At 45.5% G+C, this 16386-nt stretch overlaps 1 protein-coding gene across 2 annotated transcripts in view; it reads right to left on the bottom strand.

The window, feature by feature from the left end:
- MAMDC2 (MAM domain containing 2) overlaps positions 1-16386 on the bottom strand; it is a 190773-nt gene that overhangs the window by 48823 nt on the left and 125564 nt on the right. For both annotated transcript variants that reach the window (XM_062207076.1, XM_062207077.1), the window contains exon 9: positions 12426-12691. In XM_062207076.1, coding sequence (XP_062063060.1) covers positions 12426-12691 — 266 coding nt within the window. The remainder of the gene's footprint in view (positions 1-12425; positions 12692-16386) is intronic.

Genomic DNA, 16386 nt, shown 5'->3' with positions numbered 1-16386 from the left:
TTCTTTGAGTGAACGTCTCAGCATTGCCTTTAAAATTTCAGAACCCCAGGAATTTCTCTGCTAGTCACATTGTCCTTATTTAAGGGCACAGTTAAAAGGAAGATTTTTAAAAAAATTTTTTTTGGACAAACAGAGTTAGGCAGTGAGAGAGAGAGACAGAGAGAAAGGTCTTCCTTCTGTTGGTTCACCCCCTAAATGGCCACCACGGCCGGCATGCTGCGCTGATCCGAAGCCAGGAACCAGGTGCTTCTCCTGGTCTCCCATGCGGGTGCAGGGCCCAAGCACTTGGGCCATCCTCCACTGCCTTCCCGGGCCACAGCAGAGAGCTGGCCTGGAAGAGAAGCACCGGGACAGAACTGACACCCCAACTGGGACTAGAACCCGGGATGCCGGCGTCGCAGGCAGAGGATTAGCCTGGTGAGCCATGGTGCCGGCCAAAAGGAAGATTTTAAGAGTGGAGATCTTAATCACAGACTTAAATTTCTGATTTTTTTTCCCTAAAAGGAAAATATTTTTGTGAGAGGAAATAGAGTGCTCTACAACTTTGTTGCACAATATTAAAGCAGAGTTCCTGCCATTAAGATGCTTGACCATATAACAGGAGGTAGAAGAGACTTAGGGGTCATCTTCAAACATGCCCTTATTTCATGTACATATGACATAAGCTTCTGATTCACATAGTTAATGCTTGGAGTCCAGACTTGAAGCCAAGCCTTCAGATTCCTGACCAAGGGCTCTTTTATTACCCAGATTCCATCACAACAAGTAAAACACAGTCAAGGATTTATGAAGGATTCAAAGAGGAAGGGGCACTTGAGATAGACTTCGAGAGAGCGTTAGGGATTTCTTAAGGCTAATGACTCCTGCAGCAGGGTCAAAGAGAAATATTGTGCTGTTGCTAAACCCTGTGATGGAGCACTGTGGGAGGAAAGCAGAGGGCAGGGAGTGGGGATATGAGGAACAAAAGTGCACTGGAGCAGAGACAGTAACTGCAGATGATTCTTTCAGGAAGTTTGAAAGTTGAAGGAATGGGTGGGGTGGCAGCATAGACGGGCACTGAGATGGAAGGGAGGTTTGTTGATCATTTGTGTTGAATGCATGAGACCAATGCATGTCGGCAGTGTGTAAAGCACTAACGGAGACCGAAGGTTTCTGAGAGAGGGAATAACTTACGAAGACAGTGAGATCAGATGTTGAAATGGGCAGGTTAGTTTTGATGAAGAGCATGGGTAATACTTCCTTTGTGAGACTGAGCAGGAGACGAGGAGAGACAGGTGAAGATTTGGAGAGGAATAGAAGTGAAGGGGCTCATGTTGGACGCCTTCATCCTTCTGGGAGATGACCCATGAGGTCACATCCTTAGAATGAGGCAGGGAGGGTCAAGTTGGAAACTTGTGAGTAACAATGAAAAATGGATCTGAACATCTGGGGTGGAGAATGAGAAAGTCAACGAGAGATGAGATGAGGAGGCGGCTTTCCCAACACCACAGAGGGAAGAGTGGAAATTAGCCTTGCTTTCTCCAACTGTGCCAAGAAGCCTGGGGTGAAGACCGCAGCAGCTGCTGAGAGCTCCCAGGGATTAGGAGGGCCCTGTGGGTGGAAAGGGTCAGATGTGGAAGCCAGTGCATCACTGACCACGAGCGCAGCATGGAGGCCAGAGAAGCTGTGTCCCGGGATAGGAAGGGATCGAGAGAATTGGGAGGGTTGGTGAAATCCATCCTTGGACATAAGAAATGGCACGACGTAAAAATGGTAGGCTGGTTCCTAGGGAAGGGTCACAGCTCTTGGCTTTAGTAAATATCATCATCAACAGCCCCAAACCAGACTCAGCACACATATGTCCATGTATGTTTTTACACCAACCCCTGCAGAATATTCTTGCTGTTATGCATTCACACTGAAAATTTCTTGCAGGATAAACTGAGCAGGTGCTGTGCTATGAGAGATTGCCATTTATCTCACTGGAAGGCAGAAACATTTAATCTTCATTCTTCATTGATGGAATCATATTGGTCTTCCTTGCTATCAATGCATATTCATTGACAGTTGAGTTCTCTTTCATTAACTATTTATTGAGTACCCACTCTGTTCCAGAAAGTGTATTGGCATTAGAAAAACAAACAAAAATAATAAATCAGACATGAATCTCTATTCCCCAGAAGTCTACAGTCTGAGTTAAGTAGATAGGCAGGTAAGTAGACTATCTCAGTATAATGCATTAAGTGCTATGTGAGTAGAATAATGCTAATGGGAGCTACATAAGATTAGGTTGTGCAGGTTCTAGACCAAATGCTTTGAGGGAATTGTTAACTTCAGCAAGGAGGGGTGGGGACTATATCCAGATTTTCTGAGATGTTGTTGTGCATTGAGACTCTTCACATGCATGTGGAGGGGTAGAGATCAGTACGCATAATTCCCCAAACACATTTGATCACAAAACCCTTAACCAATGGAACAGTTCCAGAAAATTGTATTCCCTGGGACATGCTACGAGAAGGCCTGACCCAAGGCCCTCCCCTAGTGAAAAGAAAAACTGTATATTGTTTCAGCCTGGCCAGATGGGGCCTTTCACCCAAATGCAAAGTGACTTTTTTTGGGGGTGGAGGACAGGCAGAGTTAGACAGTGAGAGAGACAGAGAGAAAGGTCTTCCTTCAGCTGGTTCACCCCTCAAATGGCCACCACAGCCTGCGCTGCGCCGATCAGAAGCCAGGTGCCAGGTGCTTCCTCCTGGTCTCCCATGCGGGTGCAGGGCCCAAGCACTTGGGCCATCCTGCACTGCCTTCCTGGGCCACAGCAGAGAGCTGGACTGGAAGAGGAGCAACCGGGACAGAATCTGGCACCCTAACCGGGACTAGAACCCGGGGTGCCAGTGCCGCAGGCGGAGGATTAGCCCAGTGAGCTGCAGTGCCCGCCAGCAAAGTGACTTTTGAAGTTTGTTTTTCAGTCCTGTAACAAAGTAAAGATGTAGACTGAGGAGGGTTTACTGGGAAGATTTTCATGACTGCTGAGCTGATCATTAAGCCAAACTCAAGTGAAACAGAATGCCTGGTCATTCTCTCATTAGGGGCAGTTTAACATTTTTTTTCCCCAAAAGAAATATTTAATGAACACACATTGAGTTCCTCCCAGTGCTTCTAATTAACAGTCCACTGAAAGTGCTTCGTTAAAGGGAAAACTAGCTTCAGGCCAGAAGATACTGCAGGGTCTAATCTGTGTGGTACATCGACCAAGCAAAATGTTAATGTAAGGAGTTGAATGCATAAAGGTTAATACTAACACTTCATCATTATGGAATTTCTGTCAATCATTCTAATTCTCCTGGCATTTGGCTTTTGGGGAAAAGCATTTTGGAGTGAATTGGTTTTTTCTCTGTCATTATCCTCTCTGGTGTGTGAAAATCTCAAGGTAACTCTTGATGACCTGCTCCTGCTTAGTAAAGTGCCAGGGAGAAACCATCCCAGAACACCAGTGCGTGATTCACGCCCTCTCAGCACGTTTCTCAAGATGATACCAGCATCAGAGTAGCTGGGTTCAATTCCTGGCTCTGGCTCCTAATTCCAGCCACCTGCTTATGCAGACTTTGGGAGGCAGTGGAGATGGCCCAAGTAATTGGGTTCCTGCCACCCACTCTGAGAGACTTAGAATGTATTTTCAGCTCAAGGCTTTGGGCTGGACCAGCCATGGCTGTTGCAGCCATTTGAGGAGCGTATCAGTGAATTGAGTGTGTGTGTTTGCTCACCCACTCTCTCTCTGCCTCTGCCTCTCAAACAAATAAATAAAAACTTAAAAATATTTTTTAAACAGGTAAAAAAAGTTGGGAGCTCTTTGTGATTGTGTAAAATCAGCCATTGCTTTAAGAGAACCTGGTTTTAAAGATTCAACTCTAACTCGATTTTCAGTTTAAAGAATATTTTCGAGTGAAAACCACAGAAAAAAGTTTTTTCCTGTACTAAATAAATGTTGTATTTGAAATCTCTTGAGGATCAGGACCTAAAAAAAAAAAAAAACAAAACAAAACAAAAAAAACACAAACCATTCTTGGGGCCAGCGCTGTGGCAAAACAAGTTAAAGCCCCAGACTGAAGTGCTGGCATTCCATGAGGGCAGCGGTTTGGGTCCCAGCTGCTCCTCTTCTGATCCGGCTCTCTGATGTGGCTTGGAAAAGCAGTAGAAGATGGCTCAAGTTCTTGGGCCCCTGCACCTGCATGGGGGACCTGGAGGAAGCTCCTGGCTCCTGGCTTCGGATCAGCTCTGCTCTGGCCATTGCGGTCATTTGGGGCAGTGAGCCAGTGTAATGGAGGACCTCTCTCTCTCTCTCTTTCTCTCTGTCTCTCCTCTCTCTGTGTAACTCTGACTTTCAAATAAATGAAATAATTCTTTAAAAAAACATTCTTTAGTCTCTTTCTCTCTTTGTCTCTCTGTTCAGCTAAATATAACATTATTGGGCTAATGCTTTAGAAGATTCATGGAAAAATGGAATATAAGTTTGGTACTAAAAACTTTGCAATTCATGCACAATTTTTTCATAATATTTATTTTCCATGAACTTTTGCAGATTCCTCAAATGTGCCAGGTGCTATGCTGAAGGCTTTACCGAATACAGCTCATTTGACCTTCAGTATAATTTGACGAGGCAGGTGTTACCTGTATAACTGTTTTACATATGACCAAAAGTGAGACTCAGCAAGGTCACAGAAATGGCTCCATTTCTGAAGCCCAGAGTGGCAGAGAGCCCACTGCCAAGCGCCTTAAGGTTGTGCTTATCTCCCCTCTTATCCACAGCTCTTCTCTGTGTTGAATCATCTTCTGAGGGTTCATTTCTAAAATAGAACTAAAGGTTAACAATCGTGCCCTAAATTGTTTTAGAAATTTTGGGATTTAGGCCTTGGCTCCCCTCTTCACTGATTCTGTACTTTTGATGTCAGCCGGGAGAGGGTTGGAAGGCATTTAGGCAAAGTACAGAAAACAAGTTTTCTAAAATACTTCTCAGCTCTGCCACTTAATAGTTACGCGGTATCGAACAATGCCCGTAATTGTCTGCCTGAGCTTTCCCCATCAGCAAATAGAGCCACAGTGCTTTCCCTCTGTAGAGATCTGGGGCATCACCTGAAGTGTTGGAAAGTGTTCAATAAAAACCCCTGTTGATGCTGGCCGCTGTGATAACATTACACAGGATCCATTCAAACAGCTAGTGTGCTAGAACTGCTTAAGACACATTTTTACCATTGCTATCATTCCTTAAACATGGCTATAGATGACAGTTCCAGTTAAAGGTTAGTTATCACTCTCTAGGGGTGGTAGCCAAGGAGTTGTTATTTAATCAGCCCCTGGTCCTAACACAGGCTGCTTAAGTACTTATAGGGAAAGAAAATCTAGAAGCATGCACAGCGGAAAGCCAGGTGGGAAGGCACAGATAAGGCAGTTTGTAGGCACAGCAAGGAGGGAGAAGAAATAAAGGGAAGAGACTGGAAGTTCTGACTCCATTAAAGCTCTGTTCAGGCAGCCCCTCACCCTGCTCAGCTCAGATCTCCTGTGACAACTCATGGAGAGGTCAAACGATGCTCACGAAAGCAGGTACTGCCTTTGATTTGTGCACTGAAGATCACACCTGGGGTAGGGAGAACTCGAAGCAAAGGCAGGAAGTCCCTTCCCCCAGCACAGACCCACAGGCTGTCCGTTTAGGCGTTCACTTCCAGTGGAACACGTGGGTGACCTTGGGCTAATCTATCTCTGCATTCTAGGATGCCAAGGGGACTAAAAGGAGACACTTCACTACCCTTACAGGCGTGTTGTGAAAATTAAAATGACAGAAGGTGTCTGTGCCCTGAGGCTGGCCTGGGAGCCTCCCTTTCTCTAACTGAACAAGAACAGGCCTTCCTCAGGATTGGAGAGAGACCTTGACCACTAAAGAGCAGGCTTCAGAGTAGGCTGGTCCACCATTCAATGCCCCAATCTCCCACTTAGCAAACTTAGGAAGTCCCTTCACTCCTTCTTTCATGCATTCACTGATCACATGTGGACCAAAAAAGAAAATGTACTGCACAGTTTTACTGATGACCTATGTCATTCCACACACAGTGCTAGATGTTGTAGACACAGAGATGAGTATGACCAACAAGGTCCCTGTGACCTCATTTAGCTATATTTTCATAAGAGAAAAGAGGTGGACAGGAACCAATAAGCAAATAATCAAACGAGATCATTTCAGGCAGGGATAAATGCTGTGCACAAAATAAACTAAGCTGGGGTCGGCGCTGTGGCATAGCAGGTGAAGTTGCTAGCCTGCAGTGCTGACATCCCATATGGGCGCTGGTTCGAGTCCAGCTGCTCCACTTCCAATCCAGCTCTCTGCTATGGCCTGGGGAAGCAGTAAAAGATGGCCCAAGTCCTTGGGCCCCTGCACCCATGTGGGAGACCCAGAGGAAGCTCCTGGCTCCTGGCTGTGGATTGGCACAACTCCAGCCATTGTGGCCATCTGGGGAGTGAACCAGCGGATGGCTCCTCTCTCTCTCTCTCTCTCTGCCTTCGCCTTCTCTGTGTAACTCTGACTTTCAAGTAAATAAATAAATCTTTAAAAAAATAAAATAAGCAATACAATGAGGAATAATCTAGGGATGGGGAAAGAGTATAAACTTGGTGGCTGGGAAAGTTCCTTTCTAAGAGGAACTGATGCACCTGGAATGGAAGCAAGAGAAACAGCTGTGTAAGGGAACAGCTGGGAAGGCGGAGCCTCTGCAGAGGCACTGATGAGAGAAAGGGCGTGAGACCTGGGGCCGAGAGAGCAGGTCCATGGGACTGTGACCCTGGCAGAGTGAAGGGAGCTGAAGTCAGCCAGGTAGGAGAGACCAGGTGGCGCGGGACCTCTGCAGCCTCAGTAGGGAAGAAGCTTTACTCTTGGAGGCCATGGAGCAGGGCCACACAGACGAGAGACATGAACTGATTTCTGCTACAAAGGATTCAGGATGAGGAGTGCAAGGATACTTCAAACAGTTCATGGAAAATAACGGAATTCAAAGAAAAGTTTGTGCTGTGTGCAGAAAATGTTTGAAATCCATGCATCCTTTTTTCACAAGACACATTTTCCATGAACATTTTGAAGATTCCTTCGTACAGACAGAAAGCAAAGTAGAAGCAGGAAAACTGGCTAGGAAGATACCCAAACAGTTTAGGTGAGAAATGATGGTTGGTTTCACTTGGGTGGTGGCTGGGGAGACAGAGAAATGCACATATTTGAGATGGATTTTTAAGGTGTCCCTTAAGGGTTTTGTCTGGGACTTAGGGGAGAGTGCCAAAGAAACGGGGAGATTGAAATTGCTTTAATTTGTTGAAGTTTCAGCCTCTTCACCTATACATTTGGAATGTGTTCTTGTAGCACGTTTTTAAGGATTAAGTGAGGGAGCATATGCTGTTTGGACCAAAGTAGATACTTGACAAATAGCCAGTTTGTCCCTTGTTCTGACCCATGTTGAACTGTGAACTCTCTAGAAGCTCCAGCAAGTTCATTTCAAAATCTCAGTCATTATAAATTCCAACTATTAACAAATGCATGCTTTGCTCAATTTGCTCAGGAAAATCTCTTAAGCTGTCATCAGTTTGGTATTAGTCAAAATAAATACTGAGCAGGACTGCAGAGAACAGCCAATAGAAGCTTCCAGACGGATTGCAGCAGCTGACATGTATTTGCCATGTGCTTATTTTGGGTGCTTGGAGACTTAAGTCCTTCTTAAATGGCAAGAATATTTGGAGAACCATGTGCTCTCAGTGGACAGAAACCATATGTGGGAAACGATCATAGAGGCCTTGGTGTCACATCTCTGGAAAACTCTTATCTAGAAGCTTTGAAGGGGGTGTCCAGGCTTAAGCAGTACACACAAAGACTACAGATCTAGCTCCAGCATTCTGAGCCACTTAATGGAAAAGCTGCCTAGGGGCAGGAAGACCACCCATCCAACTCTGTTTGCACCCAACTGAATGGTCACAGGAAAATCTCTCTGCATTTCAGGGAGGAGGGCCTGGGCATCACTACTACCCAGACGTGCATTTGCCCAGTCATGAGCCACAAAGCCTGCTGGTTTCCACGTCACTTAGCTGAAAGCAAGCCTGAGACACACAGTCTTCCTCATGGCTCTCTCCTTTTTAGCTTGGATCATGGTCAGTCATGTTGAGTCAAAGTTCTCTGGGCTGCATGTTATAATTACCTGGGGCACTGGATAAAACCGATTGCCAGGCCCCAGCCCTAAAGACTCTGACCTGTTCACTGTAATAGATGCTGTAATGCCCCACTCAACAGGCCCAAAGGCTCAGTGCCCCAGGCGCTGTAAGTGCTGTCCGCAGACAGTGCTCAGTGTTCCAGCTCTCTCCAGAAAGTGCCATAGCTGAAGAAGGTTTGCCTTTGCCAAGGCACCAACCTTTTCCTGAGCACCTAGGCAATATGGAATGATAAAGAGAATGTTGTAACTCAGGACAGCTCTGAAAGGCTACACCAGCTTCAGGGGAGGCTTTCACTGAGAATACATCGAAGCCTAGTACCTCCTCTGCCTGATCCTTCCTGTCTGCCTAATCCATCCATCCATCCTTCCTTCCTCCCATCCACCCATCCACCCATCCACCCATCCACCCATCCACCCATCCATCATGATCACAAGAGCACTCCTTTGTAATACTAATCTCTATCTCAATGTCTGCTTTCTTGGTTTTGAGTAAAACTTGGGCTTTGATCCCTAAAACCTTCCCAGGTGATGTTAATAAGGGTCAACAAACTCTACTTGAAAGTCAGAATGTGCAAGTTGGTTCACATACATGACTGAGCACTGGTTATGTGTCAAGTATCCGTGCATATGTTTGCTTCCAGGTGGAAAATTAAGGAAGAAAGTAATCAAGAACACCTGAACTTCAGATACTGTAGACATTAAAAGGTAAGCAAACATCATGAACAACTTTATGTAAAAAAGTCAACAACTTAGACAAAATTCACAAATTATTTAAAAGGTAAAAGCTCCCAAAATTCATTCAGGAAGAAATAGATAACCTGCATAGTTCTATATCTATGAAAGAACATTAATTTTAATTTTAAAAAGAACACAGCAGGAGTCAGAGTTGTGGCATAGCATGTTAAGCTGCTGCCTGCAATTCTGGCATCTCATGTGGGCAGTGGTTCCAATCCAACTCCCTGTTAATGCACCTAGGAAAGCAGCAGAAGATGGCCCACATGCTTGGGCCCCTGCCACCCACCTGGGAGATCCAAATGAAACTCCTGGCTTCTGGCTTTGGTCTGTCCCAGCTCTGGCCATTGCAGCCATTTGGGGAAAGAACCAGCAGATGAAGGATCTCTCTCTTTCTCTCTCTCTAACTCTGCCTTTCTTTTTTTTTTTTTTTTCTTTTTCTTTTTGACAGGCAGAGTGGATAGTGAGAGAGAGAGACAGAGAGAAAGGTTTTCCTTTTTGCTGTTGGTTCACCCTCCAATGGCCGCTGCAGCCAGCGCATTGTGCTGATCCAAAGCCAGGAGCCAGGTGCTTCCTCCTGGTCTCCCATGAGGGTGCAGGACCCAAGCACTTGGGCCATCCTCCACTGCCTTCCCGGGCCGAGCTGGCCTGGAAGAGGGGCAACTGGGATAGAATCCGGCGCCCCGACCGGGACTAGAACCGGGTGTGCTGGCGCCACAAGGCGGAGGATTAGCCTGTTAAGCCATGGCGCCAGCCTGTAACTCTGCCTTTCAAATAAATAAATACATAGATTTTTTTAAAAAAGAGAAAAAAAAAAAAAACCAAAGAATACTCAATTTCCAAGCTAGTAAGTAGTGAAAGAGGATTTGAAACAAGAGAGACCACTGAGTCCATAATCACTGGGTTGTGCTGTCTCTGAGATGAGAAAGGGAAGCACAGAGTACCCAGGGAACCCAGACCTATCCTGGGGAGTGGGGTCAGAGAACAACTCTGGGGAGCTGAAGTTTCAGTTGAGATCTGAATAAGAAGAGTCTGGGCCGAGGCAACAGGCTGCCCCGATTCAAGGCAGGGGCAACAGGGTGTGTTCAGGAACTAACTGTTCAGTGTGATGAGAATGGAGAGAGCAGGAAGCAAAGCTAGGGAGATGGCTGATACCAGAACATGCAGAGCCTTGTCCCCAAGAGCAATAAAAGCCAGAGGGTTACTGCAGCAGCAGGTTTCCCCAGGAGATCTCTGCTGCGAGCCACAGGGCAGATGGCAGGGGAGCAAACACGAACTGCAGGAGGGATGGGCTGTTAACTTCAATTTTTGGAATCAACCTATAGACCAAGACTCTTAGTCTTATATCAATGGTTCTCACCCAAGGATGGTAAACATGTCTGAGGCCATTTGGAAATGCATGGAAATAATGGGGATTATTGGAATTATCGCAGGTGTCCAAATCCCTTAAAGAGAGAGATGACCCCACACAAAGGCACAATTGTCCTCTTCAAAGTGCCAGTGGGCTCCACATTGGGAAATAAAGCTACAGGCTGAGCCAGGAGGCTTAACTGCAGAAATATGAAGTTTGCAAGCCATGACCACATCAACGTGCCTGTGGAGAGAATTTGAGAGGTGGAGGGGGCAAGGGAGTTCAGTGGAGATGTAGGAGTGAAAATGGATTCATTTTACCTCTCGAGGTGTCCAAAGAAACTGTCTGAAGTTTATGAATCCAAAAATAGAGAGTTCAGTGTATTAAAGGTATGAAGGGAACCAAGAAGAAAGTTCAAACTCTTACCACTGTGAGGAGGCAAAGGGGAAGGAGAAGGAACAGTGGAGGGAAGCTAACTTTGTAGTCTTTCCCATCAGGGAGTCAGCAAATACTGTTTAGGTTAATGAACAAACAGGTGGAACCCTAACCGTTAGAATGACAGGGAACACACTCAGATGATCAGGAAGAAAAGTGAGCAATGGAACTTGTATTTAAGATCAGGATTAGGAAGCAGTGACTGAAATTGACTTTTCATTTCATGCCTTGTTTTAAATACCTTTTGCATGTTTATTTCCACCTACATAGGCTACAGAAGTGAGTGAACTTCAGTTTCCTCTCACTTAGTCCATGCCCCTAGGGTGGACAAGGGCATCCTGAGGAGCTGGTTCTCCAGTTTGCCAGGATGTAGCAAGTGCTGCTACAATATTACCTATTTCATTGGCATAAAAATAACAACAACCAGTGCCTCTGAGATCGTGGTTAAAAACTTGGACATTTCTGTTTTGCTAGAGATACTATACCTTGGTTCAGCCCATTTTAGAAATCAGTAAGGCAGCAATGCCTTTCTTGCTTAATGATGGTAAAGAAGCTTGTGAAGATTTTCAGAGATCAATCATTGTAAAGGTTTAATTGTCTGCTAGGAGATGTTCCAGTGAACAAAAGGAATGGGCAATCTTATTGTGGGATCAATGTAAACATTTCTCTAGCAGGAAGTGCTACATGGATGCAGCTATGATTCTGTTCAGATGGTTGTAAATGAGAGAAACTCGGGCCCTGAATATCTGTGAAGAAGGGTCCGCTGCTCTCAGATCCATAGCTTCCTCGGAGAATCTGGATTTTGGGTAACTCCTGGATAATGTATGTGACCAACTGATCACAACCATATTTAATGAGCTCCCCTTGTGTGCTGATGGGAGGCAATGATCTTTCCTAGATTTCTGCTGGCCCCTTTCTTGCATGGAAAGTATGCTCAAGAAGCATTTTGCTGAATGACTGAAAGCCTGAAGAAAAATGGACTTTGCTGCATTGGTTTTGTATCTGAGAAGCAGACAACAGAACTTACTGCATCTGTGAAGTTTCCTTAAGTTGATGAGTTCTTGAGCTTGGAAGTTACCATTGTCTTTTTACATCACCCCTCAGCCCCCGCCCCTCCCCTGACATCTTCTTGTATTTTCATGCTTTCAAAATCTGCTGCCCAGGGTTCCTGTCCATAACTGCTCTCTGGCCAGGACACAGTGGGCTCCATATTGTTTAGTGAGCTTCCTCATGCTGTGTTCCACCAGTGCCTTAGGCTGTTGACCTCACAGCCTCCCTGCAGAACCAGGCTCGCTCGCTGATTTCATCTTTTTAAATATTAACATTCCTATTGCTGAGTGTACACGCACATGAAAGAGCAGAATCGGGGGGAGTGAGGGAGAAACAGAATAAATTAGGGCTTCAAACTCAAGTTCAGTTGTTGAAATGTTTACTTACTCTTCATCTCTAGACCATTCTCAAGCAAGTTTAAGAGAGAAACAAGCAAACTCCCTAGGTGGCCAGGACTCAGAGACCCAGAAAACATAAAAGAACTGCAGGATGAACCTGTTGGTAGCAGGAGGTAAGGTGTGGGAGTGAGGCTGACAGCTTGAACAGTAAGAAAATAACATATCACCAGTTGACAACAACTAAAGAGACAGTCACTAACCCAGAACAGCAATTGAAAACAGACAGGGGATGTGCTGGGGTTCCTTTACCTTGGTAGGCATGGGCTTCTTAAAGGTGATTTCAGCTTGCATCCAAACACCCCTGGGGGACTCCAGCACGGACCAGATCTTCTCTTGAACTACATGGTTCTCTTCAAAGATATACACTGCTAGGGTATCACTCATTTTTAAAAACCCATAGATGGCATAATAAAAACGCAGACAATACTGCAAGTTTCCTGGTAGGGAGGGACCGTAGAGCCTTCCAATGTAGCCAGGCTGAGATGTAAACTTGGTGTTGGCCAGCAAGTAATACCCTGCAAACCAGACAAAGCATTCAGCATCTGAGCAACACAAAACAATCTCACTCAAATTATCAAGAGGGAACATTCGTTGAAAGTAGTAGAATTTGCCAACAAATGCTGTTTCCATATTTAAATCACAGAAAGCATTTTCTAACATCTTCAAGGGATAGCAAAATCTATTGCTTTGATGGTAAATAAAAGTCTTGGTAAACTTGATACGCCAGAATAGATTTCCTACTGCATCTGCCCAGGTTCTAATCATCAGTTAGGATTTATGCTGTACATGAAACAAGAAGCATGAAATCATCACGGGGAGTCCCAGCTGCCTTAGTCAGCCAGCTGATTGAGGTTGTATGCCTAACACGAGGGCACAGCACGTGAAAGGCTCTTAGCAAATTTGTCTTCCTTTCTCTGTAGTGACCAGTAGGGGTGGAGGGATGACAGACTGGCCAGCAGTCTTTGTATGTCTGGGCAGAGCCTACTACTCTCCTGGTCATGTGAGCTATCTTCAAAAAGCAATGGAAAACACATATGAAAAAAGTATGGATTTCAACATTATTTTATACCAAAAGAAACTTATCTTTTAAATCCATTTTCCACCAGCTTTTTGAAGTACCTTTGTGTGACAGACCTTCCCTTAAAGAGAGCTTTTTTAAAGTTATTTGAGAAGCAGAAAGAGAGAATGAGAGAGAAAATGAAGAGAGTGAGTGATAGAGGGAGAGGGAGAGGGAGAGGGAGAGGGAGAGGGAGAGGGAGAGGGAGAAGGAGAGGGAAAGCCAGGGCAGGGCTGGGCCAAAGCTAGGAGCTGGGAATTCAGGTTTCCCACATGAATGGCAGGGGCCCAACTACTTGAACCATCACTGTTGCCTCCCAAGATGTGCATTAACAGGAAGCTGGAGTTGGGTGTAGAATCCAGGCATTCCACACTGGAACACAGGCATCTAACCCACACCTTAACTGCCATGCCAAATGTGTATCCTGCCCCCACCTCCCACGTGCACCCTAGAGCGGTTCCTCAAACAGATGGCCTCTCCCAGAAGCTGTTAGTCTGGGTTCCTCCCTTATGTCCTCTAAATAATATAAAGAAAACCAAGAGCAGGACCCTGAGACAGTGTAGTTTTGTTTGATTATTTAACTCTCCTCTAAGAGGAAGAGAGACGAGCATTCCCTCGCTCTTCACACACAAAGGGGCCAGGAGAGGACCCAGTGGGAAGGCAGCAGCCAGCAAGCCAGGAGGAGCCGTCTCACTGTGAACCAGTCATGACTGTGCCTTGGTTTCAGACTCTGAGCCTCCAGACTGCAGGGAGATACATTCCTGCTGTTTAAGCCAGCCTGTCTGGTATTAGTCATAGCCACCTGAGACTAATACAGTGGCATAGACCAGCCAGAGGAAGCTTTTTGAAACCTAGATTTATTTTACAATTTATTTTTATAATAAGAGAGAGAGAGACAGACAGAGACAGACAGAGAGACAGAGAATCTTCTATCTACTGGTTCACTCCTCAAATGCCTGCAACAGCCAGGGCTGGGCTGGGCTAAAGCCAGGAGTCAGGAACCACATTCAGGTCTCTCACATAAGTGGCAGGAACACAAGTGTTGGGCGATGGCCACCATTGCCTCCCAGGAAGCTCATTAGCAGGAAGCTGGGTCCGAAGCTGAGTTAGGCCTCAAACTTAGGCACATCCTGATACACAGGATGTATGCATCCTGAGCCACAGTTTAAGCTACCAGGCCCTGCCCCTGAAACTTAGATTTAGCCCTTTTTAGCTGCTTTAAACCTTTTTTTTTTTTTTTTTTTTTTTTTGATAGGCAAAGTTAAAGAGAGAGAGAGACAGAGAGAAAGGTCTCCCTTCCATTGGTTCACCCCCCAAACGGCTGCTACAGCCAGCTCGCTGCGCCGATCTGAAGCCAGGAGCCAGGTGCTTCCTCCTGGTCTCCCATGCGGGTGCAGGGCCCAAGCACTTGGGCCATCCTTTACTGCCTTCCTGGGCTATAGCAGAGAGCTGGACTGGAAGAGGAGCAACTGGGACAGAATCTGGCGCCTCAACGGGGACTAGAACCCGGTGTGCCGGTGCCGCAGGCAGAGGATTGTCCTAGTAGGCCTCCGCACTGGCCATACTTTAAACCTTTAAATAGCTTCTCATTTCCATAATAATAAAATACCCACTTGCTTCATGCCACACCCATGATCTGTTTCCCTCTGCAGCTTCATTTTCCTCCACTCTCCTACCCTTACTCCCCACAGTGCAGCCATACTGACTTTGTTGCTCCTTGGCCTGACCTGGTCTGTCCAAGTTCAAGGCCTTCATAGGTGCTATCTGCATGGGTCACCCTGCTTCCCCAGCTAACTGCAATTGTCTTCGGAGCAACTTTCCCCAAATCCCTAACCCCAATCAGGCTCTTCCTTCTATTCTCTCTCCATTTTCACTCTTCATTTCTTTCACGGTACTGGAAGGGATCAGAACAAGCCAATCCATACTGTGCCACCTTGACACGCTCATTATTTTGAGGTGATAGCACTCAAGAGCAGATGCAGAAGGGCTCTTTGAACTGCCCCTTTCTACTTAATACCTGGTCATAAATTTCCCATGAACAAGATGTCCTCCTGGTGCCAGGAAAGGGAGAACATCCTATGACCCAAGACTGGGCGCCAACACCAAGATGGATCTTTAGGATCAAACCCATTACAAGAGCCCTTATCTTTCATTATTCTCCCCCTACCATACTTCCTAGTCCCACTTCCACAATTTACCACCCTTCAAAGCTTACATCCACTTGTTTTCCACTTCCCCACACTTTTGTCATTTGTTGTTAAAAATATAAGCTCTCAGACCCGCTACCTCCTTGGATCTGGGCTTTTCCTATGAAGGCTCACAAGTCCATGTAACACATTCACAAAATTTCTGTTTTCCTCCTGTTAGTGTATCTTATGTCACTCTGTTAGATCCAGCTACAGAACCCAAGAGGGTAAAGGAAAACATTTTCCTCCCAACAGCACTTATCACAGCTTGTAATTATAAGTTTATCCGTGTATACATTTGCCTAATGTCTCTTTTGCCCACTGAAATGATTGCTAACCACTGAGGTGGGATTCATATTTGCTTTGTTCACTACTCTGTCCCCCAGGAATTCATCTGGCCAAGGTTGGGAAAGATTTTGTGCTGTGTATATTTGCACAATTTAGGCCACCTCTAAGAACATGGAGGTACAAAACTGTAGGGGCTCTTTTCAAGCCCTTCTCCAGAGCCCATGCAAGTCAGACACCTTGGAATTTCACCTTTCATCAGCTTCAAGGTAAATTCACCCTGGTGCCCAATAGATACAGCCTTGTTGGATAAATGAATGTGATGTTAAATCCCTTGAGAGCACGTTCTTTTCACCTGTCTCCACTGTAGTGAAATCCACAAAGGATGTCATTACATTAGCAGATAATCCTTATACAAAGAGCACTCAAACCCGGATTTCTAAGAGCCTCTTGTAGACGGGTCCATTAAGTGTCCATTCAACATTTTCCAATAGCTTTTTTCTGCCTCACGATGAATATTTTCATTGCGGAAAAATACATATAATATAAAATGTACCATTTGAAAACCTGCAATTCAGTGGCATTTAGTGCATGCATAATGCTGTACAACTATCCCACTGCCTAGCTCCACAACATGGACATCATCTCAAATGATGGGATGTTTAATGGGTACAGAATCCCA

The sequence above is a fragment of the Lepus europaeus genome, chromosome 12 (genome assembly GCF_033115175.1).
Source record: "Lepus europaeus isolate LE1 chromosome 12, mLepTim1.pri, whole genome shotgun sequence".
Lineage (NCBI taxonomy): Eukaryota > Metazoa > Chordata > Mammalia > Lagomorpha > Leporidae > Lepus > Lepus europaeus.
This window is presented reverse-complemented; position numbering and strand designations above follow the sequence as displayed.